At 56.7% G+C, this 25,629-nt stretch overlaps 4 protein-coding genes across 4 annotated transcripts; 1 reads left to right on the forward strand and 3 right to left on the reverse strand.

The window, feature by feature from the left end:
* Positions 1-236: 236 nt before the first annotated feature.
* Positions 237-1,916, forward strand: NCLIV_066810 (putative MORN repeat protein; the record flags this gene model as incomplete). The annotated part of the gene is made up of 3 exons (XM_003886232.1): positions 237-510; positions 1,020-1,153; positions 1,665-1,916. 3 exons carry the CDS (start codon positions 237-239, stop codon positions 1,914-1,916), a joined length of 660 nt encoding a protein of 219 aa, XP_003886281.1.
* A 1,233-nt stretch (positions 1,917-3,149) lies between these two features.
* NCLIV_066820 (putative proteasome activator subunit) lies at positions 3,150-6,617 on the reverse strand (the record flags this gene model as incomplete). The annotated part of the gene is made up of 7 exons (XM_003886233.1): positions 3,150-3,209; positions 3,440-3,538; positions 3,965-4,019; positions 4,538-4,698; positions 5,301-5,405; positions 5,720-5,857; positions 6,432-6,617. The coding sequence occupies 7 exons, from the start codon at positions 6,615-6,617 to the stop codon at positions 3,150-3,152; spliced, it is 804 nt and encodes a 267-aa protein (XP_003886282.1).
* A 3,410-nt stretch (positions 6,618-10,027) lies between these two features.
* Positions 10,028-15,640, reverse strand: NCLIV_066830 (conserved hypothetical protein; the record flags this gene model as incomplete). Its single annotated transcript, XM_003886234.1, has 6 exons — positions 10,028-10,900; positions 11,419-11,607; positions 11,924-13,167; positions 13,479-14,100; positions 14,459-14,973; positions 15,418-15,640. The coding sequence occupies 6 exons, from the start codon at positions 15,638-15,640 to the stop codon at positions 10,028-10,030; spliced, it is 3,666 nt and encodes a 1,221-aa protein (XP_003886283.1).
* Positions 15,641-19,792: 4,152 nt separating this feature from the next.
* NCLIV_066840 (hypothetical protein) lies at positions 19,793-24,325 on the reverse strand (the record flags this gene model as incomplete). Its single annotated transcript, XM_003886235.1, has 6 exons — positions 19,793-19,867; positions 20,197-20,349; positions 20,808-21,164; positions 21,552-22,360; positions 22,591-23,099; positions 24,018-24,325. 6 exons carry the CDS (start codon positions 24,323-24,325, stop codon positions 19,793-19,795), a joined length of 2,211 nt encoding a protein of 736 aa, XP_003886284.1.
* Positions 24,326-25,629: the final 1,304 nt, after the last annotated feature.

A 25,629-nucleotide genomic window follows, 5' to 3' on the forward strand; every position in this document is an offset into this window, starting at 1 on the left:
CGGGAGGATCGAGAGAATTTTCCCGTGAAGGCGGCCCCGCCGTGAGGAGCACTGGAGAGGGCAGCATGCTTAATTTTTGGGCGGCCCCACGACTTTCTCCGTAGACGTTGAGACCTAAATTCAGTGCGGAATGGGAAAACGGGGTAGGCGGCCGCAGTTTGCACGTGACCAAGCTGCGAGAGTCGGAGTTCTCTCTTTCGCGGTAACTAGCACTTCCGTGTAAAATTGTCATCCCCATGGCAGACGGTGATAGCGACGAGGGCTTCGCAGGTCCGTATTCTTTCTCTCTGCCTGACGGCAGCACGCTGCCTTCTGCTGGCACGTACACGGGTCCTGCCAGCGTCCATTATGCCAATGGAGACACGTTTGACGGCGACTATGTAGACGGGCGAAAAGAAGGACGAGGTGTTTATACGTACAGAAACGGGGACAAGTTCCAAGGCGAATACAAAAACAATCAGAGAACGGGACTCGGAAGAACAGACTACGCTGCTGGAGGCTTCTACCACGGTGGGAATTCGCCTTTTACCTGTATTTTTGGTGTACAGTGTCAGACTCGGGAGGGATCGGTTTTGTCGGCTCGACACGAAAGCTACAGTAGTGTTCGAGCGCACGACTCAGCTCTGGGATCACCACCGAGTTGGTCGGAGGCTCTTGTTGAGATATCTCTTCGAGACGATTGTCAGCGCTGCAGGGCGCTCACCGGCAGATTGCAATAACTTTCCAAAGACGCATTTCGTTGAGGGTGCTCAAATGATGCAGAGATGTGGGCATGTCCAGCTAGGTGGCTATCGCTGAAAGAAGCAGGAAAAAAGGTAGCGATGAATAGTCAGAGTGAGACAGCCAGTCACATAGGAAAGAGATACCATCACATAAGGTGGGATATGACGTTGCAAGTGTCGAGAGGAGAGCTCACTTAGAACTCTTGTACATATATAGGTTTTTCCAACAATTCGGCACAAATGTCCTTCGGACATTTTCGCACGAGACTGGAGCTCGCTCTTTCTTTTTTCCGACAGGCAACTACGAGAACGGGCGCAGATCGGGAGAAGGCACTCGACTCTATGCGAACGGAGATATTTACTACGGCCAGTGGAGGGACGGCAAGCACGACGGTCATGGAACCTACATCTTCAACACGACAAAGTACAAAGTAAGTCCAAGGGAAACACTTGGCGCCAGGATTTCCACTACCATGCTCCCGGATTAGGTCTCTACAAAAGAAATGATTTCCGCGCGGAGTTGCGCATGATTCTCTGCGGCATCGAGAACGAACGCCACACATACTTTCTAAGCCCCCTTTCTTTCTCCCCCTTTGCCCTTTCTGTAGAAACTGTGTAGGTCAGTTTGATAAGTTGTATGCCGGAGGCTGAATTGTTCTGGGCATAATGGGTTTGCATTGTACCCTTTGGTTGATCAAGTGACAATCAATGCGTATCGAAAGACACGTATCTGAATGTTTATTTTGTGCCTCGCAGAGATTGCAAGTTTAAGTTCATGAAGTTGGATGCCTTAGCATGCTGTGGCAATAGTATCTCTGTGCTCTTCGCGAAGGTTGTCTCGACTGCAAAGCAGCAGCTCTGTCTGCGCGTGCAAGCCTCCACTAGTCTGTCATGTTTTGTTTCTCATCGTCCTTGTTACGAGAGCGGTTTGCATTCCTTCAGTTTGTGGGCCAGTGGAAAGCGGGACAGCTTCTAGAGGGCTCGTGGCGATGGCAGAATGGAACGACATACGAGGGCAAGTTCGAAATGAACAAACCGTGTGGCGACGGAACGTGGGCGTTCGCGAACGGCACACGCTTACAAGGAAGTTACTCCCAGCGTGTTTTGCCGGTCGACGAGGCCCCCGATGATGGTCCACAAGCCGCGCAAAAGATTGAACTCCAGTGGACATCATCTGGAGTTTCCGCTCAGTGAAAGGAACGATTTTTGACAGACTCTAGTGAAACGCTCTTTTTTGCAGCGTGCACCCCCTCGACTTCCTCGGGCTTCATGAGAAACCTGGGGGCAGCGACACACTCGTATTTCCCGCTTTTTTCTGTTCGTCCTTGACCATCCTAAAACCCTGGCTGTTCAGTGCCGTGTGCGACTGTTCTTCGCCGGCTTTGCGCCTGACATCGACGACTCGTGGCGCTTTCATCCCAAAGAGGGTGACGGGCCTTTCAGCACCACTTTCACCTCAGCTTGCGTGGCAGTCTCGCGTCCTCATCTTAGAGTAACTTGTTAGGATGGCACAGGAAAATTGGCCGCGTCTACGCTCCTCCAGATGTCTCATGACTCAGACAATACTAAAACAGTGGAGAATGCCTCTGTAGCAATTGGCGGAGCCATGCTCTCGCCCATGAATCTCTAGGCCTATAGAGAAATATACATATATATATATATATATATATGCGCCTATTTTTGCAGGTGCAACGCTTTCTCTGAAAATGTGTGAGTCGGCAGTTGTGCTTTCACACCAAAGGCCCGAGGGCGTCGCCACCGGCTCTTTGGTGGTTGCAAAAGTAACTCCGGCGAATGGTACTTCCAACACAGCTAGCACAAACGAGAAAATTCGCGGCTGCGCGGGGATCGTCGAACTGAGCGCTCCGCGTTCAGAATGCGAAGACAGTCGGTTCTACAGAAAACGAATGCCGGCTCTCTTCTCCAGGGAAGTCCTTTTGTCGAAACGTCTCACTGACTTGATGCGTTTTACTCCCTCACTTGCACATTCGAGGACACGCCAACCCGGGCCTTTTACGGATCTGCAAAGTCTGAGTCAAGAGTGTTGTTCCACTGTGCGAAGGCAGACATTGCCCGCATGCACCTCGGCATGAAAAACCAGACGGCAACCCGATTTCGAAAAAAAAGTGCCGCGACCGAGTGGAGATACATCGAACGGTCAAGCGGTTTGCCTCTGGCATTGCTGAAACTGCCTTCTCTTGTGTGAACCTTTCAATTTACGCGCACGCCATGCGCATTTCCGCTTACTGATATAGCGAGAGCGGCCAGCGGTTACACCATCGCGAAAGAGACTACGTTTTGCGGAATGCCAAATTATGAATCCCCCCACGGAGACGAAAGAACAGCGCAGACCGACTTCGAGTACCACCAACACGACACGGATGCAGCGACACTTGCCGCCCACCAGACGCTCTGTTCCAAAGACGCTCAGAATGTCATTCGACTGCGCGTGTCTTCATTCTTCGGCTTTACAACTTTCTCCCAGTTCTGCACACCAAGCAACGCAGAAATACCACCAGCACACAAGTAACCAAACCGTCTCCGTGATGCTAGACAAGCCGCCTCCCACTGCACTATCCTGCCAGGACGCACAAAGGCATCTGCCCATCTCCACAGACGCATCGGTAACATATCTATTTCCAGCAACACTTTCACGAGCACACATACAGCACATACTGATACATCAGCCCTACAGGAATGAGGATTGAGTTTCTCACCTTGCAGAGGAGATCGTATAGCATAGAGTAGTTGTTCCGCATATCGACTTTCGTGAATTTAATGTGAAGCAGTTCCTTCTCATCCAGCTCTCGAATTGCCTGGAAACCGAAGGAAGAGGCATCGCATGCGCAGCTGTAATCAGTCGCTGTCCCTTCAACGACGGAAAGGAATACACTGATCAGCTGTTCGCCTCCAAGCAGTGCCGGTGTGAAGTTTAACTGCTTCTCTTGCACACGGTGAAGCAGAACGCTTGGCTGCCTCTCCACCGGAGACGACCGTCTCGCGGGAGCATTCACAACTCCGAGACCCATCTGGAAACACCGTCTTCTTCCCCAGCTGCCACCTCTCGCCTGGATCTGCACGCCAACCCTACGCATCTTCTGCTCCTTCGTCAGATATATATATATATATATATATATGGATGAAGAAAGGCATAATACAGTGAACGCTTGACTCGTTAGCTAGGCACTGGGGCGCCTTCGTGGAACACCGGAAACACCTGCGTGACTCTTTCAGAAACTCACTTCCCAGTAATCTCCGACGTTGGGGTACTTCAGAACCTTCGTCGACAACTTCGCTCTGTGAGAAGAGAGAAAAAACACGTGCACTGTGAGTAAAAACCGCAGTATTGACAGATTCCCGTTGCTGCCTTGGAACTGTCCCCCCACGCACCCACACGCATGCGCTTTTCCTCACATCCGCAAACCCCTGGGTAGTAACCTCAGTAGGCGCGGCCACGCCTACATGGGCGTGTGGCGTTGCACAGGTACACATCCTTCTAAACAACACACAGGCAAATATACTGCAGTCGATGTGTATGTACACCCACATCCATACATTTCGGAGAAACGACTCCGGAAGAAAACATCATCCGGAACCCTCAAGTACAATATACGCAGATATGTGCGTGCAAAGTTTTTCTGGAGCATGTGCATGTCTTGTTTGATCAAAACTAAAGGCCTTCTCTCGCTTTAACGTCGACGTCGCCTAAGAGACTGCCTCCGTTTTTAAGTGCTCGAATGTTGCGTTCTCATGCATTTTGTGCACGCGCTTCCTAGACATGCAAGGAACCTTCTTCGTTTGGAGTTCGACCGTACCTCGCCATGTAATACTTGAAAATGGCGTCGTAGAGATTAAAGGCCCAGTCCTCGACTCTCGCGAGCTCTTGGATGGCCTCTTCTTGGATCCCGACTCCAAAGTTGTTGCCGTCCTCGATGCGGGGAACATTCAGTTGAATCCACAGCTTCACTTGCCCGAGCTGGTGTACAGACACAGAGAAACAAAAGGAAACGTTGCCGAAAGGCTGCGTTCATATCCACGGTCACCAACAAGAATTCAACCCATGAACGTATTCATACCTATAAATGCGTATGGGCGCATTTGCCAAGACACGCTGTAGTGTCCCAAGTCCAAGAAGTGCTGAGAAAAAGCTGAGACAAACTCGAAATCCCTGAAAGGAGGACTCGGTATGCTCGTAGACGAAAAAATCACCCTCAGCTACCCCAGTCGCTTCACTGCGGTGTCTTTTCAGCTTCGAACATGATTTCCTCCTGGCAGGAAGCGCGGAGACTGTCTACAGTGTCCAGACAGGTGTGGATATAAACAGATTGCGGTTCGCCGTGTGAACGCGGCTACAGGGATACACAGGCAGCCTCGCAGGCCCTCGTGAGCAGGCTCAAGAATCGCACGTGTACGCCCCCCCTTCGATTCAAAACGCGAGAGAATGGTGCAAAGGCCTAAGTTTTTCTTAAAAGGAAGGCTGTATCGCCCCGTGTTCCCCAGACACAAAACGAATCCCCCCCTTGGATCGGATTTCTTTTTTGCCTCTCTTTTCTGTTCAGAAGCCGCGCCCCGCCTTACAGTCTCGACGAGCTCCGCAGCATCTCTCTTTAGCTGCTCCAGCTGTTCGCAAATCAGCCCGTGTCGGGGCATGACGTGGGTATAGCACATGCGGCCATCATCCAGCTGTAGGCAGTGTAGCGCGGGAGGAGAGAGAACCCGGGGAACAACTGAGGTTCAGCAGCCACACGTGTGTCAGGTCTTCTCTCACGCTGCGGAAAGATGCGACACTCGCTTGCTAAAAAACTAATCTGCTGCCTTTCTCCCCCCAGAGAGACAATCCGGACCAAGCCTAAACCGCGGGCATGGGGTTTCGTCACTGCTTGTCCAGTCGAGGCAATTGGGGGGAGCGTCGTACGAGTGTACGACAGGCAGAGAGACGCCTGCTTCTCGGCAAGGCGCTAACAGGGACACCCGTGGAAGCGTGAACGGCGACTCACCTTTATCCGTTTTCCCGGGGGAAGGCTGCCCGATGTCGTTACACTCGTGTCTGTATTCTCACCCGCCGCCGAGTCCTGCTTGGATGTTTGCTCAGCATCGGCTGCTGGAAACAACGAGCCGGGATCTGCGTTCACATTCTGGAGAGAAAAGTCGCACAACAGAAAAGGCACAGAGACCGAAAGCGACGGATTACCAGGTGCCGCACACGGAGTGTCCATACACACTCGCGTAACGCCAGAACGCCTGACAAAGGGCACGAGATTCGGATATGCGTCCTCACTCTGTAGCGGAGACTGTATCGAGGCAAGAACGGAGCAGCAAGAGAGGGAGTCAGGCAGACGCGTTGTTTTAAACTGTACAAGCACATCTCCGCAAAGCAAACGCCTCCGAAACAAGTGCACCCGGGCCTCTGTGGTGAGAGTTTGGGCATAAGAGAGCCGGGAAAAACGCGAGAAAAGAGACTCAGATGATACACGTGTTCGGGAAGAGAGAGGTTGACGCAGTCCGACTCGGGCCGGCGATACACGAACTGCCGTGGTCAGATGTATGCGATGGAGATGCAGCCATTAATACAGCGGGAGGTCGAGGCGGAAGCCGCGGTGTGAACGTGAAAAACGAAGAAGGGAGGCAAACTGATCAACTACAGCTGGTCAGACACAGTCAGGTGACTGGGGACCCTCTCCACCGAGCTGCTTTTCCCCCCTCCTTTACCGTGAGGTTGTTGAAGTGGAGAATCTTTCTCGGGATTCGATCCTTGAGGGAAATCACAGCCTGACGAGTCAGGTCTTTCTTGAATTGTTCATATTCTTTCTTCACCGTCTGGTCCGACGGCTCCAGTTTATCCATCTTATCGAGGCCTGCTGCGGCCAGCGAGTTGAGAACCGAAGTGGAAGTCATACTGGTGAGTTTTCCGGCACAGGAGACGCGTCGCGAAAAAAAAAAATAGCTCTAGGCACACGATAGACTCGAAACGAACCGCCTGCGGCCTTGTCGCTCTTGGGACGTGCACAGACCCACGACAGGCAAACGACTCGGGCGGCTTAACCAGTCGAAAACCCCAGAGGAAAGAAAGGAACGCAAACAGAAAAGCGAGTTCGGGGTGTTTTGCCGAGAGAAGAATCCGGTCAAGAGGCACGCGCGCGTGTACAGACACTTGACCACAAGGGGCACGGATATTTGCTCAGGGGTGGCAAAATCACCCAAAACGATGATCCACCAGTTTCGAGAAGAACCGCGAACACAGACAGAAAACGCAACGAAACAAGAACAGACACGCGCAGCTTCTCCGCTTTCAAAACGGTGAAGGTTTGTGAGACCCTTGACGCCGAATATCCCCGTCGTACAGTATCTATGGGGCGTGGAAATCGGATAAAAGCTGGAAGAAACGCCGCCAACTGGGAAACGCGTTTCTCCAGCAGCCAGCGAGAAACAAGTTGCTCTTTCTCTGCTCAACGAAAAATCTCCTTGTCCCGTCTACTTCCGAGAAAACGACAAGCTACACGTTTTTCCACGAGACGCCGTCCATCCTTGAACGTACCGAAACCTGGCACATGCAGGTTCAGAAACGCGCGGTTTTTCGGGAGGCGCTGCATGTCTAACCTGCGTGTTTTTTCCCGCTCATCCCGAGTCGGCGTCGCGTCAAGCAACTGTCATCGAGTCGTCCTGCCGTTAGTAAACGCATCGCGGGGACAACAGTTGTTTACTGCGCCTTGTTCTTTGGAGAGCGAACTTCCAGTTTCCGCCTGACTCACCGCAAAACACGCCGGACTGCTCAACCTGAGGTAGCTTTCACCAGGGTCGTTTCCCCGCCATGGGTGGGTGTCCAGCGCATATTTGAAAAACCAACATTTGTATACAAGCTGTACGAATATCATGATATTCACTTTGGTAGTCTCCTTCCTGATGTTAGTCTGTACGGAATACACGGATCGGATTCTTGTTGGCCTGGCACCTGTTTAGTAACTGGATGAACGCTTTTTACTCCTGGTATGTATGGATAATACTCGACTCTTCTATAGTTTAACCGAGGCATATTTATAATTATACAATATCATTTTTCTAGCAAAAATTTTACTTTTAAGTAAAAAATCATCACCGCTCCACGTTTTTCTCTTCCTGCACAGAGCCACATCTGTCTATCGCAACTGTCAGTCTCTCCCGATGTGGAAAAGAGCAAGAGCCTCAGTGTACTTGAATCGAAAAGCCCGGAGTGCTTCTGTTCCGTTCCCGATCTTAGCCGGCGAAGCTCCAGATGAATGATGACTCAAACACCAACTGTATGAGCGCGTACCGCAGGAGAACGGTCCGCCACTGTGGCTGTGGATTTATGGGCATGGGGGAACTCGGCATGCCTTCTCCCTTGGAGGATAAAACGGAAATAGGAGCAAACAGTCTTGCTTTGGGCAGCGTGGTGTGTCCTTCCTAGCCGGCACGCGATCTGCACGGCCCACGCCAAGTCACTCACAGTCTGAGATACCGAGACAGCGAACGAGAGGCTTCGCTTGGCCAATGCAAACAACTGAGAAGTCGCAGCAGCAAGAGCGTAGACCTCGTTCTAGATAAAGTGTCTCTCTGCGTTGACGCTGCTGGAATCGTGCGATTTCAGGCGTGACTGGGTGCACGGAATTCCAGCTCAAGCGGGCTAGGGGTATACAAATCTGTGTCGTCAGTCACACTTTCGCCCTTTTAAATGGGGGCTTCGTTGCTTGCTCCATGAGAAACTGATGAACCACGCTAACACAGTACACCGTTGCCGCTAGAGCGATCTAGACTATATGGGTGTAGTTTCGCTCGAACTGGAATCCCTCATATCTCTGTTCTAGAAACCGGTAGGTGACTGCGAGAGTGTGTTTCTGGCTCTTCACTGACGTTAAATCTCAGTTGCTTGGATCTAGATGGGAATGAAGCGGTTGCGGCAGTGCTTTCGCGACGCTTGCGGCATCGTTTCATCCGGGCCCTCGCGTCAGTGGAAACAAAGCGGTAGGAGATTGAACGAAGACCACATGCGCCATAGTGCTCACCACAAAAACGTTCCAGAGACCGCCAGAATCCCCCGTACGGTTGCACAGATCGGCATCAGAGCGCAACCTGCAGGATGTCACCTTACACCCGCCACAGAGGTTGGCGGGCACCGAAGGAGCTCCCAGACGCCGTGGGAGGCAGTGGCTGTTTCAAGACAAAGAGATTTGCGGAGATCAAAAGTCAAGTCTTCGCCTGAACAACGCACCGCTGTACAAAATAATTTCGAGACGTTCGTAAAGTGCTGCGGGGCCTTCAATATCCACAGGTTTCGAAGCCAGCACGAGGAAGAGACAAAACAGCTACGCACATGCAGCTTTTCCACTCGCACGACTCTTCCCCGATGCCTCGGAACTCTCACAGCTCTTGCGGCAAAACGCCGACTCTCAGCCCGATTGTTCGCACGTGTCTCCGTTTGCCGCCATGCTGAAAGCGGCAGACAAGGGACCGGACTATCTCCCCTGCCGGTCTTCACAGCTTCTTCGTTTTCTCCACAACTCACAGGTTGCACACCACACCTGCTGACATCTCTGAGCGTCGGTCTTGGCTTCTTTGGCACAAAGAACATTCGTGGGGCTGCACTCGGGTTTTCCCACAAAACTATCGGCAGTCACGTAAATTCACTGGCATACACTTTAGGCACAGCGTGCGCATCCCCACTCTGACACTCTGACAACAGCCCGTGGCAACAGCGTAACTTTCGAGGGTCACGTCATTTCAGCTCTGAGCCGGCCTCCTGCGAGGCTTTCATTGCGGATCTCGATTCTGCAACGCACAGGCGCCAGTAGCGCGAAAACCCTCGCATGACCGCGGCTCTTCCTTCTGCGCTGTACATTGCGGCGCAACCGAACAAGCACATCTCGCTTCTCCGTTCTCGCGGTCCCCTGGGAGTCGTCGCACGCACACGTCCCAGGCGACTCGTTCCCTCCAGTTGCTCTCCCTGTCTTTTCCCGTCCCCGATCTGGTTTTCTCTCTCGCCAGGCGGGTCTCTCCTGTTTCGCGTTTCTCCGTTGCCGTGCAGACACCTTCGATCCGGTATAAACAAGGACATTCAAGATCTGAACCCGGAGCCGAACTCGTCTATACTCCCCTGAAAAGCTTATAAAAAGAATCCTGTCTCCGCCTTGGAGACAACGGGACGGACAAATCGCCCGGAGGCGGCTCGGCCGAAGCGACAGCCTGGCTGGGCCCAACGCCTGCGCGGCGGCCTCCGGCCTCTCTCGGAAGAAACCCTCTGAGGCTTCGCGCCCTTCTGCAGCGGGGTCGGCTTCGAAGGAGACTCGGCCGCTTCACTCTTCGCTACCCGCGCCCCCAGAAGGCGACCGAGGAGACCGGGGCTTGCCGGGCGCTGCGCGTTCAGTGAGGCACGGCCGTCCGAGGCCGGTCGGCACGGCCGAAAGGCTCGAGCTCCCCTCTTCGGCGACGCATGCCGTCGCGTTCGGACTCTTCTCACTCCTCACACTCTCGCGCATGCGCCCGGTCTGCGAGGCGCCGTCGCGCTGTGCCTGGTAGCCCGCTTCGGCGCTCCCGAAAGGCCCTCCGAGTCCCACCTGGCCGTCGCGACCGCCGCCTGTGCTGAGCCGGGACGCAGCCCCCGGCTCAGCGCACACCTGTGACGTAACCCAGCGTCCAGTCGAGTCGAGCCACCCGCCTCGAGGCCCGTTCCGGAGAGTCGTTCCGCTCGGCACGGGGCCTGCCGCGAGCGACGCGCCGCTCATCCACGCAGACTTGCCGCCTCCGCTGACCGGCGACAGGGCGCCGCTGCGACTCGTCATCCTGGACCCGTGGCCGTTTCGGGGCGACCGCCGCTGCGGAGAGCCGACTGCGCTGGAGCCTTTGGGCCGGCTCGCGGAGCTCCCGGCGAGCGATCCGGCCTCCGAGACCGACGGGACGTCGTAGAGCATGCACAGGTCGGCCTGCGTCAAACACTGGCTGTGGACCACGCTCTGCATGTCTTGTTCTTCTGCGTCGCGCGACGCCTCCCAGGGGGGACTGGAGGAACAGATGCACGTCAGCCACCAAGGCAGTGGCAGACGCTTGTGGAACTGCAGACAGCACATGAAGACGATCAACGGCACCGCCGTACAGACCACGGCGATAGCCAAGACCCACGGCGGCAATCCACCTTCGACTTCGGCGCTCTTCTTCGCTTGACGCGTTTCCTGCACGCAGAGGCAAGCACAAGCGAGAACAAGACGTCGAGCATCGAGCACGCCCAGAGAGAAGACGCACCGCCCCTTCGCCCGGAGTGCCCCACACGACGAGACGGCGCAGGACTCTTCTCCAAAGGAGGTCGGGACCAAGAGCGAGATCCCCCGACTTACACCCGGCCGGCCCGCGGCCCGCGATGCGGCGTCTCGGCTCTTTGCTTGCACGCTCACACGCGGGAAAACACCAAACTTGACGGCGCTCCCCCTCCAGGTCATCCGATGGACTGCCATCTCGCGGTCAGCGAACAGAGAGAGATCCTCTCGCACAGAAAACACAGACGTTCGGGGCGTGGCGATATACATCTAGCCTATTCGGGCCTTCTGCGTCTGTCGCCCGAAGCTCGGTGAGTGGCGGTCTGCGCTTTTGGCGAAGGCACAATGCGACACATGGGTCGTGAGAGCGCGGCGTGCGCGGCCCGCGAGAAGAAAACAAAGTTGCCGTGGCTCCTGCTTGGCGGGGTTTCTCTTACCACATGGTTCTGCTTCTTCACGACGACTGCGTAGGGAACCTCGAGGAGGTTTCTGCACTGCTTCAGAATGCGAGCAAACATTTTCTCGGCTCGCATGATCCGCCACTCCTCGCCAGGCGTCAGCGAGGAGCGCATGCTGGCCAGCCCCTTGATCTTGTAGTGAATGAGAACCATGTCCCTCTGAATGAACTGGAAAGAAACGAACCACGTCCGCTGCGTTCCGTGAGTGCACCAGTGACACGAAGCGACGACGAAACGCGGCAGCCCCAGCCCCCCGGCGCGAGAAGAAGGCGAATTCTCTCGCGGAGGGTTTTCCCTTCTGGCCCGCGCGCCCGCCCCTTTCCGCGGGGGTTTTGCACAGAACCTGCACGCACCACGCCCCCTTCACCTCGACAGCGCCGCCACGCCTTCCCCACGACCTCCTCCACCCTATACCCTACGCCCTCCACCCTAACCTCCCCCCCCCCCCCTAGTTTTTTTAGGCGTGTTTTTTCTCTGCGCCTACCTTCTGCACGTTGGTCCGTTGATTGTCGTCGAGTCCGATGCCGAACGTCTTGAGCTTGAGCGCCTGGCCGTCGTCCGTCAGCTTGGCGGTTCCCAGTTCCTTGATGCGGCAGTCGTCGACGACGGGGTCGACTCCGCTGAGGCCCCAGTTGGCGCCGGCGGCCGGCGCCTGGGCCATGAGGAGGAAAGACTTGCGCAGTTTCTCGCCCACGTTCGAGGAATAGCTCGAGATCGGCACGTAGACGAAGAAGTGGATGTCGTAGTCCGTCGTGAACGGCAGGCCGAGGTGGCTGCCCAGCGTGTCGGTCACGTCGCCGCCCTCGATGGTGCTGTAGATCACAAAGGATCGGCGGAAGAACCAGATCGGGAGGGCCCCCTTGGCGCCGTTGATGTGGCGCTTCAAGGCCTTCATGGCCGTCACGACGGGGACAACTGCGTCCGGGTCTCCGCCGGTCCAGTCCGGCGCCGACAACAGGCTGTCGGGGTTGCGCAAGATGTTTGCGGCTTCGTCGCGCTCGTCTTCGACGCCGTTCCGCAGATTCCGCGCCTCGCCCAAGTGCGCGCCGCGCTCCAAGATCGGCTGCTCGGGCAGCGAGACCAGCGGGTTGGCGGCGTTGTGCAGCGACCGGTTCCCCTCGTTGAAAAACTGGATCTCGACGAGCATGCTGTCGCTCGTCATCGCCTGCAACAGCCGCTGGTTCGCCTCGTACGAGTTGCCCTCGCCAAGCACGCCAGACTGGAAAATCCCCGAGCCGAGCTTCACGACGTACCCCGCGAGACGCGTGATGGGCAACTGCTTCCGCGTCACGCGCGGCACGGCCTCGGCCGCCAGCGCGTCCGCGCCCTCCGCGCCCTCCGCGCCGTCGTCCGTGGACGTGCTGGCGGCGACGCGCCGGGTTCGCGGGGCCTTGCGCGGCCTGCGGAACGGATCTTTCCGCAACAGCCGCAGATCCTCCGCCAGCTGCTGCACTGCCTTCTCCAACTCGCTAACGAGGACACTCAAGAGGTACTGGCGAAACTGCTCCAGCTGCGTCGCCGTGGTCGACCCCTCGATGAAGACTGACGCCAAGGGCGAAGACCGGAACCCGTCGAGCAGCAGGAAAATGTGGCCACACACAGGCTCGTCCATGATCGGTTCGCGCACCGCGTCCGACACCAGCGAGACGGCGTCCTGAAACGCACCCGTCGTCGACGCCACAACCGGCCCCACGACCCAGTCCGCGAGCATCGTCTCCATGGCGTCGCCTGGCGGAAAGAGACATGCAAGCCACCGGAAGAGAAGAATCGCACCACGAGCAAAGAGACCCACGAGGGGGGACTTGCGAAGAGCCACGCGAAAAAGGAGAAAGAACAGAGAAGACGGGAAGGACCACGTGCGCCAGCAAAACCGGCGGGAAGAAAACCTGTTCACGGGCGGAGAGAGAGTGCGTGTGGGTGTGCGGGGGGTGGACGGAAAAGCAGACAGTGGGCTGCGCAAAAGGAGACCGCTCTCTGGTTCGTGGATCAGAGCTGCGTTGCAGGTGCGGTGTTTGCGGCTTCGTGTTTTTTCCCCTCACCAGTCTGGAGTCGGCGGACAATGAGGTAGGAAGACCAGATCGACGTGGCGTGATTGATGAGCTCGGGGAGCGTTTCCCCTGGCCGCAGGGAGATGCGCGTTCTCCGTGAGAACTTCAAAATGTCCTGCGTTGACCACATCTTGGACTCCACCTGCTCTTCCTCCATCAACCGCACAATGAAGGCGTGATACGCGAACGTGCCGTCTCCCATGGGGAAGTCCTCGGCACTCGCATCTGCAGCTCGGCTCCCCTCGCTGTCTCGCTGGACACCGGCTTCTTTCTGGTCGCCGCTGGGTGTCGCGTCACGCGTCGCGGACTGAGCAGATTTTCCACCGGGCGCTGTCCGGGCGGATCTCTGGGTTCCGTTCCCGCCGCTCGCGGTCTTCGCGGTCTTCTTGTCGTCCTCAGAAGTCGACTGCTTAGCCTCCTTGTACCACCTTGCCCAGTACTGAGCTACGGATGCGGGCGGACCGTTTGCGTCTCCCGCCTTGGCAGCCTCAGACTCCGAAGCCTGGGGGCGCTCCGCGGACACGTCGCCCGGCGACTCGTCCCCGCTGGTCGCCGGAGGAGACCCGCGAGAAGCTTGGATGGCTTCGAAGAGACGCACCGCTACCAGTGTTACCTGCACAGCGGGGTCAGAGACACACACGCACGAAGCCGTCGGTCTCCAGTCCCCTCACCAGCATCCGCACCGCGACGCGCATAGAGGAGAGCACATGGGGCAAAGTTGACACGAATGCACACAGACGCCACGCCTCGGACGGCTCGGCAAAGCAGCAGAGAGAAGGGGATCCACGAACAACTGCCTGGAAGGCGAGAGACGCACGCGCGCGGCTGGGTGAGTGTGCAGGTTGCATTCCCTTTGAGTGGTTTCACGCGTCGCGCGTTCAGGGAAAAACACGGTCCAGGATCCTCCGCGGAGCGCACGTCGGATCCGGCATGGGTTGGTCGCCTCGTGCTCCCGACCGCCGCTCACTTACTTGCTTTCCAGCGATCGTGTTGATTTCACAAGGCTCTGCGTTTTGCCAGAAGAAGCCGGAGCGCCGCGAGGGTTCTGCGTGGGCGTCAACCAGGAGGCGGTGGAGAAGCTCGGTCGCCTGGCCGAACTTGACACTTTCTTTCATGTCCCACCTTCGACCTTCGGGGGTCGCCTCGTCTTCCGAGAACTGAACCAGCAAGAGCGCGAGGAGGATGAACTGTTTCGCGAGTTTAGGGTCGGCGTTCATCGACTCGCACATGCGACGGTGCAAAGGGTTCTCGCTGCCTAACCAGCGGTCGGCCAGGAATTTCTCCGTGGAGACGCGCGAGAAGGCTGAAGCCGGCGCCGCAGCTCGGGAGGCAGATGCGGATCGGCCTGCCTCGTTGCCTCCATCCGGCGGGTCCGGCGACGGAGACTTGGAAGAGCCGTCGCCAGCGCCATTCTCTCCAGAAGACGTGGAAGAACGGTCCAAGGAACTCTCTGCGGCCTTCCCTGCAGTCGAAGAGGATGCCGCGCCTGACAGCAACGGAGGCGTGGCACAGACACACATGGCGACAGCGAGACGCAGCACTCTATTTAGTGGGGAAGAGAGAACGTTCACTTGCGAGTGAATCCCCGGAACGGTCAACACGTCATCAGGAAGGAGGCGCAGGAACGGGCACTTTTCCACCTCTGAGCGTCATCCACAGCCCAAAACAAAGTCGAGAGACGAACCCCGCCCCGTCAATCCAGGACCAGAAAAGGCGGACGAAGCACCAGTGGTGTTTCGGCGAGTTTGTTTTCACGCAAGCTCGCCCACGCGCGGAAAGGAACGGGAGCGGTCGACGCAAAACCTGTTCTAGATGTGGCGTCGCTATGAAGAACACGCGGTTTTGCCAAGACGCTGCGGGGCAATATACAGCAAGTCCTCTGTACAAACTCATGTCGCCCAACAGTTCTTTGCGCCGCGGTTCTCACCTGCTTCAGGGTTTTCGCCCTGCGATGCTGCGGCCGCAAAGTGCACCAAGGCGCAAGCAGGCGAAACAGTGTACACAGAATTGCCCCATTCGGAGCACAAGGTGAGCGATGCGGCCAGGACAAACAAGGACAAATAGGAAACGAAGGAACAGACCGGCCGCACGCTCCCTCGATTTCTATGCTTCGTCGCGGTGTGCGACACAACGCTGCAGGGGTTACCCTCCATCGTCGCCGGGAAATGCGGCGAAAAGAGAGGAGGGGGTTGCCGGGGCACACACGGCAGAAATTTAGACTGTATCAACTCAGCCTGGCTGAGCTGCGCCAAACAATTTAAAATCGGCGCGAAAAATCGGGGAACCGCGGAAGAAGCGCCAAGGGAAGGCCATGCCAGGCAGCCGGGGAACCTGCTGGCGGTGGGGCTGAGCGTTTTTGGATCTACAACGTACCCCGAAAGCCGCCCCATGGCCCTAGTATCGGGCTCGAGGATGGGGACAGACCCAAGGGCGATCTTCAGCCGCAACGGCGCGCGCAAAAACAAAACGGAAGTTGGCTACAGAGGGGGACTCCGGCAAGGCCCTCGGATACTGGGAAAAACGCGATCTGCGGATTGGACGGGCATTCGGCGGGGAAAAAGTCGAGTCGATATTGTCATGGCGATTCAAATCGGCGAGGCAAACCAAGACAAGAAAAATAATTCCACATGTGCGGCACTCTCTCCGGCGAAAAAAGCACTGGGAGTTGCCCCGCCAGTCCAGCGGAAAGACACCGGCAAGCGGCGCGTGAAGAAGGCCAGGTCGCGCGAGGCTCTTCACCCTATTTTCGAGAATGTCGTTGTTTCCGGGAAACCGTTTAGCCCCGTCAGAAGCGACACGAACGAATTAGTAGGTTCCGGGTGTCGTACCCGAACGGCTGAAGCGAGGACGATCCGCCGTCGTGGAAAGACCCACCTCTCTCCGGCGCAGAGCAATACGCTGTCCGATTCAACAAAGAACGGAACACACTACAGGTGGCAGCGCTGTGGTCAAACACGACGCATGCCGTGTGTGGCATTGAGAAGCAAGACGAGAAGAAGGGGAACAGGAACCGACACGTTTGCGCAGTTGTCTGGGAAAGCTGGCCCGTGAGTGCGTTCGGGAGAGGACGGGCAACATATCTCCCCTCCTAGTGGTTTCCCCCGAGAAAGAGACGTTGAGACGGCCAAAGCGCGACGCGGCAGAGCCGAAAGAAATCCCTGATAGGTGTTCCGTTCCGGGTTCCTTCTCACCCACGCCCTCCAACCCTCTGCTGAAATGACTAAAACAGTGCTGTGAAAACAGCGGCGTCCCAGGGTTTGCGAACACCCCGTGGACGCGCTGCCGAGGCGGGAAAAGGAGCGGCGAAGTCCACGTTGCGTTTTCGGAGGCTGAAAGCGACAAACAAAGTGAAGGAAACTTAGTGACTCGAGAAGGAGTGCAGAGCTTGAAGCAGTCTTGCGTTTTTTTTCAGCCTGGATCCTCGCAAAATCGCAACTTTTCGGCGGCGCCAAATCTGTGCCTTCCCGGGAATACACGGACGCGGAGTATGCTACGGCCTCTTGTCGCACGCAGCTTCGCGAAACGTAGCCCGCGGCGTAGCAGAAGATAGCAGACGCGCTCATGCACTGACGACGCGATTTATGTCACACTTACCAATCTGGAGAGTCAGCGAACGCCTGTTTTTTCGGCACCCTCGCACGGACGCCTTCGCGCAGTTCCAGATTCAGCGGGACAAGCGAGCGATCCGGCGCGCCGCTTGCCTCTCGCTTCCACGAGGCGATCGATGAAGAGAATCGGAGAGTGACAGTCTGCTCCTGTTGGAAAGTCTGCAACGGATCCCAAGCGATCGCCCGTCGACGTGTTATGAGGCGCAGAAGGCGTTGACTGAGCACCGCGGATCTGGCATACCGTACTATATACACCATGGACGACCGAGAGATGCACATGGATACTTGCCGGTGTCATCTGTGGTATTGAGCAGGAACTGCGTCTGACACAGAACCCTCATCATTTCACGGGTCCGGTGCTTGGCCTGCCGACAGTTTCCAGTTTGCGTCGAAACCGTTTCTGTGCTCCAGATAGGAAACAACGACTCAATGAAGAAAGGTGTGGTGACGAGACCAACGCGGTGTGAGAACCACGCCGTCATGTGTGTGTGTTTCACGCATGGCATCCCTTCGTGGTATTCTTCAGCACTTTAGGAGTCACAGCAGCGCTGAAGAAATGGAGTCCATGAAAGACCATTACCCCGCTGGCTGTGGAGGAGGTTGAGAGCCGGCTGACGGCGGTTCAGTTGTGCAACACGAATCCATGTTTCTTCCACACTCAGATTGTCCGTCGGCACATTTTTACGCGCGCGCTCCATGGGGTGTAATTGAAACTCTTCTGTTTGCCGATGAAACAACAGAAGGTAACATTCCTGGTTGGAGGGGGTGTTATATAGTAGCCACTAACCCTCAGTAGACACTGCGAAGCTCGGAGGGAAATGACGTATTCTCATCTCTTCTTTCCGCGAGACCACAACTGCCTTCTTCCCCCGACCGGAAGACCTCGGGGAGAAGCTTCTTAGCAGCTGCATTGCTCCCGCCAGTTCTACGTCTTCATTTCACACCGAACCACACTTTGGTATCTGCAGTGAAAGCGATGGCAGAACGCATTCATGAGGCACGATACCGCTACGAGTTCGACAGTTTGACGGCTGTCTGTGAAAGTGCTCGCACGTCGCATCGAGTGACAGGTGGTGACGCTAACACAGAAAGCGAATCCTCCAGAAGCGTACACTGTCTGTGATACTGAAAGATCGGCACGCATAGTTCGGCTGGCCGACTACGGCATTTCGTGAACACGCGGGACTGTGTGCAGTGTGCATTCCAGCAACGCCCCGGTGCCTGTGGCCAGGGGCATAAAGTACCCGGCCTGCATCATCTCGCAACAGCTGAGGATCGCAGGTGGATGTCAAGGACAAACCCCGCGACCGCCACAGGGCGTGTTATTTGCTGTATCTCGAGCGATGAGTGGTAGGTTGAGAGGCGCCGACGGTATATCAGAAAGCTATCTGCAGCGACGCGCTTTCTGCATTGTCGAACCGAACTTGCGAAAAAAATCGAGAAAAAGCAGTTGAGTTTCTGGTAGGAAAGGCAAAAAAAGAACGAAAAAGCGCTACACGGAAAACAAAGAAGGTTCGGAGTATGGCGAAATTAACAGCCTTTAGCGTCCAATGTGCATGCACCGCTCCGGAGGAAAGAGAAAAATACGAATCACTACCTGACACACGAACAAAAAGAGAACACACATTTGCTCTAGGAACGAGCAAGCGCGTGTGCGTCCGTCGACTCGGTATGCATGCCACACCAACCCTGAAGGTGTGATTTTTGGAGGCGTTATTTGCAGCTGCGTCTGGAGGTAGATCCGGTCCAAACCAACCCACAGGGTCGCTCAGTCACTGGTTCCCAGTCCGTCTGTCCGTGGATGAACGTTTTCTCTCGCTCTGGTCTCGCTCGCGAAAACACTTTCGTTCTTCCGTTTGAACCCTTCCTCTTGTGGAGGGGACCGCAACGTCTTTCTCTGGGCCGCGCCTGGCCGCCTCCCCCGGATCTTCTCTCCCCGGAAACTCGGAAAGCTCCCTCGAAACTCTTCTAGCGTTAGCCTTTACAGAAGAAAGAGCCAGACGAAAGAGAGGGACAAGATGCTGAGTTAGCGAACGCATCGCACGCGTATCGTGGCACGAGACAGGGACAGCTGACGCAGTCGGCTGCGCTTAGATCCCGCCACGAGATCGCAGAGCTCTCCTGACATACCTGCCGCACACGGGAAGAGATCGGCATGCGGCACTTCGCCCAGCACTACGCGAGCGCGAAAGCCGAGACTGGACTGCCGGGTTGGAACCGCTCCCGACAAAAGCGACGGTCGGGGAAGCAGCGCATGCAGCACAACGCCACACGAAACACCCTCATAGAGAGGGTACGCCAGCAAGCACCAAAAGACGGCGATTACGGTGCGAGCTTTTTCTCGCTCACCGGGCGGACCGTCGGCAGGAACTGGAAGGAAACCCACTGCGTTTCGATGCACCCAAAAAGAGAACCGGAGATTGACCGGGCCGTGACAAACAAGTCGACAGTGAAAACGGCGAAGAAAAGGCGCCAAAATCTCGACTCGTCTTCGTGACGCGCGCGAGCAAGAGACACACGTCGCCTCGCCCGACTGCACTGCGGTGTGCAGACTGGCGTGTTTCTAACGCCGTTTCAGTTAGCCGCAGCTACGTCCACACGCGGTCGTCCTTAGTGCACCTGCCGGTCTTTTCCAGGACCAAAGGAGAAACGAAAAGTGTCGGCCCAGAAACAAAGTGTCAGAAAACAGAAAAGTCTTTACGAGCTCTTCTTGTCGCCGCTCTCGCTCCCGCTCTCACTACCGCTGGTGCTGCTCGAGTCCGTCGATCCGGCCTGCATGCACAACCGACACGGAGACGTTCGCGCACATTCGGCTCTGCGACGCCGTTCTTGCTGGCGCCACCAACGACTCGAAACAGGGATAGTACCCTTTTCGAGAACACAAAAACCGCGACAAAACGCCATTGCGCATAACGGGCCAGGTACAGGAATGACGGCCAGGGAAACAATGCCGCCTGGCCCAATAAAAACGCGGTGACCGCCGCGCTCTGTGTAGGTTGTAGAAACGCGAAACCTCACACATGTTGCATCGGAACGCCCAGGAGACGTCGTTTCTTCCCAGGCAGTTGACAGGGGTGCGTCTGCGTGACGAGGCCTTTTACCTGGTTGTACGCCTGCTGAGAAATCTTCCACGACGCTTCTTGCAGGGTTTTAAGAGCCTCGCGGATCGGATCGGGATCCTCCTGACCAAGCGTGGAGCGTAGGTGTGTGATTTTCTCCTGCAAGTCCGTGCGGTCTGCATCAGTCATCTTATCCTGAGAAAGCACCAGGGCGCACGCCACGAGAAATGGGAACTCCACGGAAAAGAGCGACTACCGGTGTAAAGAGTCTGCGAGTTTGTCTTCCTCGCAAACGGCGTCTCTCTATCAAAGTGGAGCGTGGTCTCCCCAGAGAGATCCACAGAAAGTTGCTACGCGCTGAGCCTTGGCGACAACCCCCCCCCCCGACCAGTTGCCCAGTGTCTGTCGAAGCATCTCGAATCCCTATTCCTCGGGGAGAAAGCCTTTGGAGGGCGTGTGTAGAAACAGGCAAAGATGAAAATGGGGAAAAGACCAGTCACGAGCGGCAACCTGACTGGTGAGTGGAACACTCTGTCCCAGACCCCGCATTTTAAAGCCCTTCTCTTGGTGCCACGACGAAAGACGCGACGCCTCCTCCGCCCCGCACACAGACACCCCACAAAGATGAGACGCGTCTGCAGTCCCCTGTGTACCTTGAGGTCGGTCATTTGTTTTTCAACAGAGTAGATGAGAGTCTCTGCCTCGTTCTTCGCTTGCACGGCGTCCTTCTTCTTCTCGTCTTGCTCCTTGTACATCTCGGCGTCCTTCACCATTTGCTCGATCTGAGCGTCGGACAGGCCGCCGCTGGACTGGATGGTGATCTCCTGTCGCTTCCCAGTGCTCTTGTCCACGGCGCTGATGTTCATGATGCCGTTTGCGTCCACGTCGAAGGTGACCTCGATCTGCGGAACGCCTCTGGGGGCCGGGGGAATGCCGACGAGGTCGAACTGGCCGAGCATCTTGTTGGCCGCAGCCATCTCGCGCTCTCCCTGGTAGACCTTGATCCCGACCTGGCGGGGGGGGGGGGGGGGGGGCGAGACACAAGCCACACGCGGGAGCAGGAGCCAACATCGCGACGAAATTCCCGGGGGAAAGGCGGGAACGCGGCACTGCTGCGCGTCGCGTTGACCCGACAACGGAACTTCGCTTTCCTCGGCGTGCAACAAGAAAACAGGGAAAAGCACGAGGCAAGAACCTGTCCATCTCGGGAGGCGCGAGGAGAAGTAGCCGCCAGCTAGGAAAGGCGCGAACGCCACAGCCAAGAAAGAGGCGCGAAGAGCGAACTGCCATCATCGGCTTTGTGTCGACCGTCGCGCATGGTCACATGCGGCCGACCTTCCTGGGTCTGCGGGGAGAGGGTGTGTCTGTGTACAGGGGCGCCCGCGGAGACAGCTTACCTGAGTTTGGTTGTCCGCAGCGGTGGAGAACACTTGGCTCTTTTTGGTGGGGATGGTGGTGTTTCGGTTGATGAGGCGCGTGAAGACGCCGCCGAGCGTCTCAATACCCAGCGAGAGGGGACAGACGTCGAGGAGGAGCAAGTCCTTGATCTCGCCCTTGAGGACGCCCGCCTGGATGGCCGCGCCCATGGCCACGGCTTCGTCGGGGTTCACACCCTTGCTCGGTTCCTTGCCGAAGATTTGTTTCACCAGTTCAGTGACCTTGGGCATGCGAGTCATGCCGCCGACGAGAATGACGTCGGACAAGTCGCTCTTCGACACGCCCGCGTCCTTGATGCACTTCTCGCACGGCTCCACAGACTGCTGCAGGAGTCCGCCCACGAGCTCTTCCAGTTTGGCGCGCGTCAGCTTCACTTGCAGGTGCTTCGGGCCGGACTGGTCCGCAGTGATGAACGGCAGATTCACTTCGGTCTGCACTTTGCTGGACAGCTCGATCTTGGCTGTTTCCGCCGCTTCGCGCAGGCGCTGGAGCGCGAGTTTGTCTTTCGTCAGGTCGATGCCCTGCGCCTTTTTGAACTCGTCGATCAAGTGCTGCAAGATCTTCTGGTCAAAGTCTTCGCCGCCAAGAGACGTGTTCCCGTTCGTCGCCTTCACCTCAAACACTCCGCCGAGAATCTCCAAGATCGAAATATCGAAGGTGCCGCCGCCCAGATCGTACACGGCGATGGTCTTTCCGTCGTCCTTGTCCATGCCGAACGCGAGCGCCGCGGCCGTCGGCTCGTTGATGATGCGAAGGACTTCCAGGCCAGCTGAACACGCGCAGTTGGGACCGAAAACGAAACCCCGCAGTCCAGAACAAGGCAAAGAAAAGCTTCCAAGAAAGCGCCTCTACAGAGAACCGCATGCACCAGGCAACTTGCCCCTGTGTGGTTTTATCTGGCGGGCGGCCGCGCGAAGGCGACTGGCCGCTTGGCACACAGGCGTCTCGCCTGTTCTTCCCGCGTGTCAAACGTGCGGGGGCTTCGCTCTCGCAACTCACCGATTTTTCCCGCGTCCTTCGTCGCCTGTCTCTGCGAGTCGTTGAAGTACGCGGGGACAGTGATGACGGCCTGTTTGACCGGTCGGCCAATGTACGCCTCGGCGGTCTCCTTCATCTTGGTGAGAATGAAGGCACTGATTTGACTCGGCGAGTAAGACTTGCCTTGCGCCTCCACCCAGGCGTCCCCGTTGCTCGCGCGGACGATCTTGTACGGGAGAATCTGTTTCTCCTTCTTGATCGCTTCTTCGTCGTAGCGGCGGCCAATCAAACGCTTGGTCGCAAACACCGTGTTCTCGGGATTCGTCACGGCCTGGCGCTTCGCCACGATGCCCACGAGTCTCTGGCCGTCAGACGTGAACGCCACAATCGACGGCGTCGTCCGCATCCCCTCTGAGTTCTCAATCACCTTGGGCTGCGAACCTTCCATGACCGCCACGCACGAATTCGTCGTTCCCAGATCGATGCCGACGACGTCTCCGCGCGCCTTGTTCATGCGAGGCGCCGACGTGCTGAACACAGCGCAAAACCGAGGACACAAAGTGTATGTGCAGAGGGAACCCGCCCGAAGCAGTAGATCAACGTCGTCACACGCTTCGTTCCGCGGGAATGGAACCGACTGGAGAAGACAACAGCCGAGAAGACCAGCTCGCGACAGAGGACGCGCCAACCGATTCGCACCACAGAAATCTTGAGAGAGACACCCCTCAGAAAACGAGCACTTTCAGAGTCAGAGTGGCATCCACCAAGGGGAAGAAACGGATCTTTCACATGCGCTGAGAGACAGCGCGAGAAGATGACGCAGTCTAGGCATTCGCGCAGCCAGAAAAAAAGGTAAAAGTGAACGTTCCACCGAAAATGTAGAAGCGAAAGTTCCACGGACACTCGCTCTTCACACCAGGAGAGAACCGCGAGAGGGCATTTCGGCACGCTGCGTGAGCGGGGAACGTGGTGACTGTGAGCTGTCATAAAGGCTCGGTTGTTTGCATCTCATAAACGGAGTCACAACCCGTTGTTTTTGACGTGCTCAGATGCGGAGGCGCCAGACATTTGGAGAGATGTGTGCATGAGACCAGTGCACATTCGCTTGTCTTCACACGTACGGGAAGTAGGAAAAAGGAGAGGGACAGCTAAAACAACAGAGAAAAAGATGTGCACCCGTTTCGTGGCGAAAACATGCAGACCCTCGGGTAGCCACTGGGGAGGCCGGCACTTTTGCCTCACATTAGAGGGCAGAGACAAGCTCGAGGAGTGTCGTTCTCGAGATGCGGAAAGGAGAGCGTTTTTCTCTTCACTGTGGCCGCAACCACCGGCGAGCGACGGTGTTCGCTCTGTGGGGCCGCCCCGCAGAAAGACGCGACTCGCTGTTTCCGCATTTTTTCTGAGACTTTTTGCCTTTTGGAAGTGGAGAGAATCCCCTCTGTTCCTACCTGAGGTAACGGGAGAAGGAAGAGAGAACGCCCGCGCGTTCAGAGTTCAGGGCGGAGCATGCATTCCGGTAGAGTCCGCCGTTCAGATTTCGGAAGGGGGAGGACGAGACGGCTTTTCCGCCTTGAGTCAGCAGATCAGAGAAGAAGCCAGAGGGACGGAGAGAGGCTGTAGGCGCAGCGACACTTGTCATTTGCTTGTTTGCAAACGTCGCACGTCCCAAAAGAGAGTTCGAGATGGACCGGGTTTTTGCGCCCGAGCAATAGCTGGCTCGATACGCGAGCGACGCTCCCGAGGCCAACGACGCCATTTTGCCCGGATTCGGGAGGGTCTCGAGGCCAAAAGCTAGAGAAGGCGAAAAGCCTGTGCGCTTGAGAGAAAAAACGGACCGTGCCGAAGGTGGACAAACCGCGAAGGTTTGAGGACGGGGGCGGTCAAGGTGTTTGACTGGAATGAGAGACACACTACGACGCGCAGGACGCGCAGGTTTACTACGGAAACTCTCACTTTTGAAAATGAAGCTCGCGACTTGGTCGCGCCGACGCCCAGACGTACCCCTGCGAAAGCACGGGAAAAACAAGAAAAACCCGCGGGTCTCGTCCGAGAAGGCGAACTCGGTCCACCGCCTCGCACGTCCCCACTGTCAGGCGTGGCCTTGAACCGCCCTACGTGCTGCACATGCAACTCTCTGTCGCACGCGCCGGCTTTTTCCGCCCCACGGCCCCGCGTGTGCTTTCTCTATATCGCGATGTTGCGCAGAGAAAGCGCGCTGTTTTTCGTGGGTGTCTTCAGGGGCAGAGCGCTCTCAATCAGGCGTTTGCATCGGCCCAGCAATGACGCGCCTGCGGACAACTCGGCCTCTTGGCGCGCTACTGCTCCGCCTTTCTTGAAACAGAACACAAATCGCGCAACGGGACGGCACCCTGCGCTTTCTTTGCCTTTCCACGCGATGCCTGTCTTTTTCAGCGTAGAGACACGGCTGAACTCTCAGTAAAAAGACCTTCCTGGCGTCTCGCGTTCACAACCGCGACTCTCTCAGTACGGGCGAAAGGACAGTCTTCCAGATAGAATATGCTTTTTCAGAAGACAGAAGCAAGGTCGTACTCTTCTTTCTTCCCTTCTCTTCAGGGGGGGGTTTTAACACATCGACCTTGTTCTGGAAGGCGTGCACACGTGCGGCGCACGGCTACACTGGAACGCCAGGAAGACAGAGAGCGGACCGAGAGTCTTTTCCCGTCTCGCTTTTGAGACACAACCTTCGGGTTTCTCCCTGGCAGCCGCTTCCAGAAAGCGAGAAGCTTTGCTCAGCTTGGGCTCTCAAAGAGGAACGTTTCCATGGGCGAAAGAGCGGCGGCTCTTGTCCGGCGGTGTTCTGTGAAACACGCACGCCTTACAGAGCACCGAACGCGGCAAGTCTCTGCGGTTTGCGACTTCTCGAGCGAGCGTCTGCACTGCCAACGTTTAAACGGTCGCAGGTCTTCACGTATCGGCATACCTAACTTTCACAGCCCGTCTTTGTGTGTACCTTTGCAAATACCTGCGTGTCTGACAAGACTGCCTGTACCTATCGGCGGGAGACGGGGCAAAAAGGTCAGCTTGTTTATGTCCCTGTTC

Source organism: Neospora caninum, chromosome XII, assembly GCF_000208865.1.
Source record: "Neospora caninum Liverpool complete genome, chromosome XII".
Classification (NCBI taxonomy): domain Eukaryota; phylum Apicomplexa; class Conoidasida; order Eucoccidiorida; family Sarcocystidae; genus Neospora; species Neospora caninum.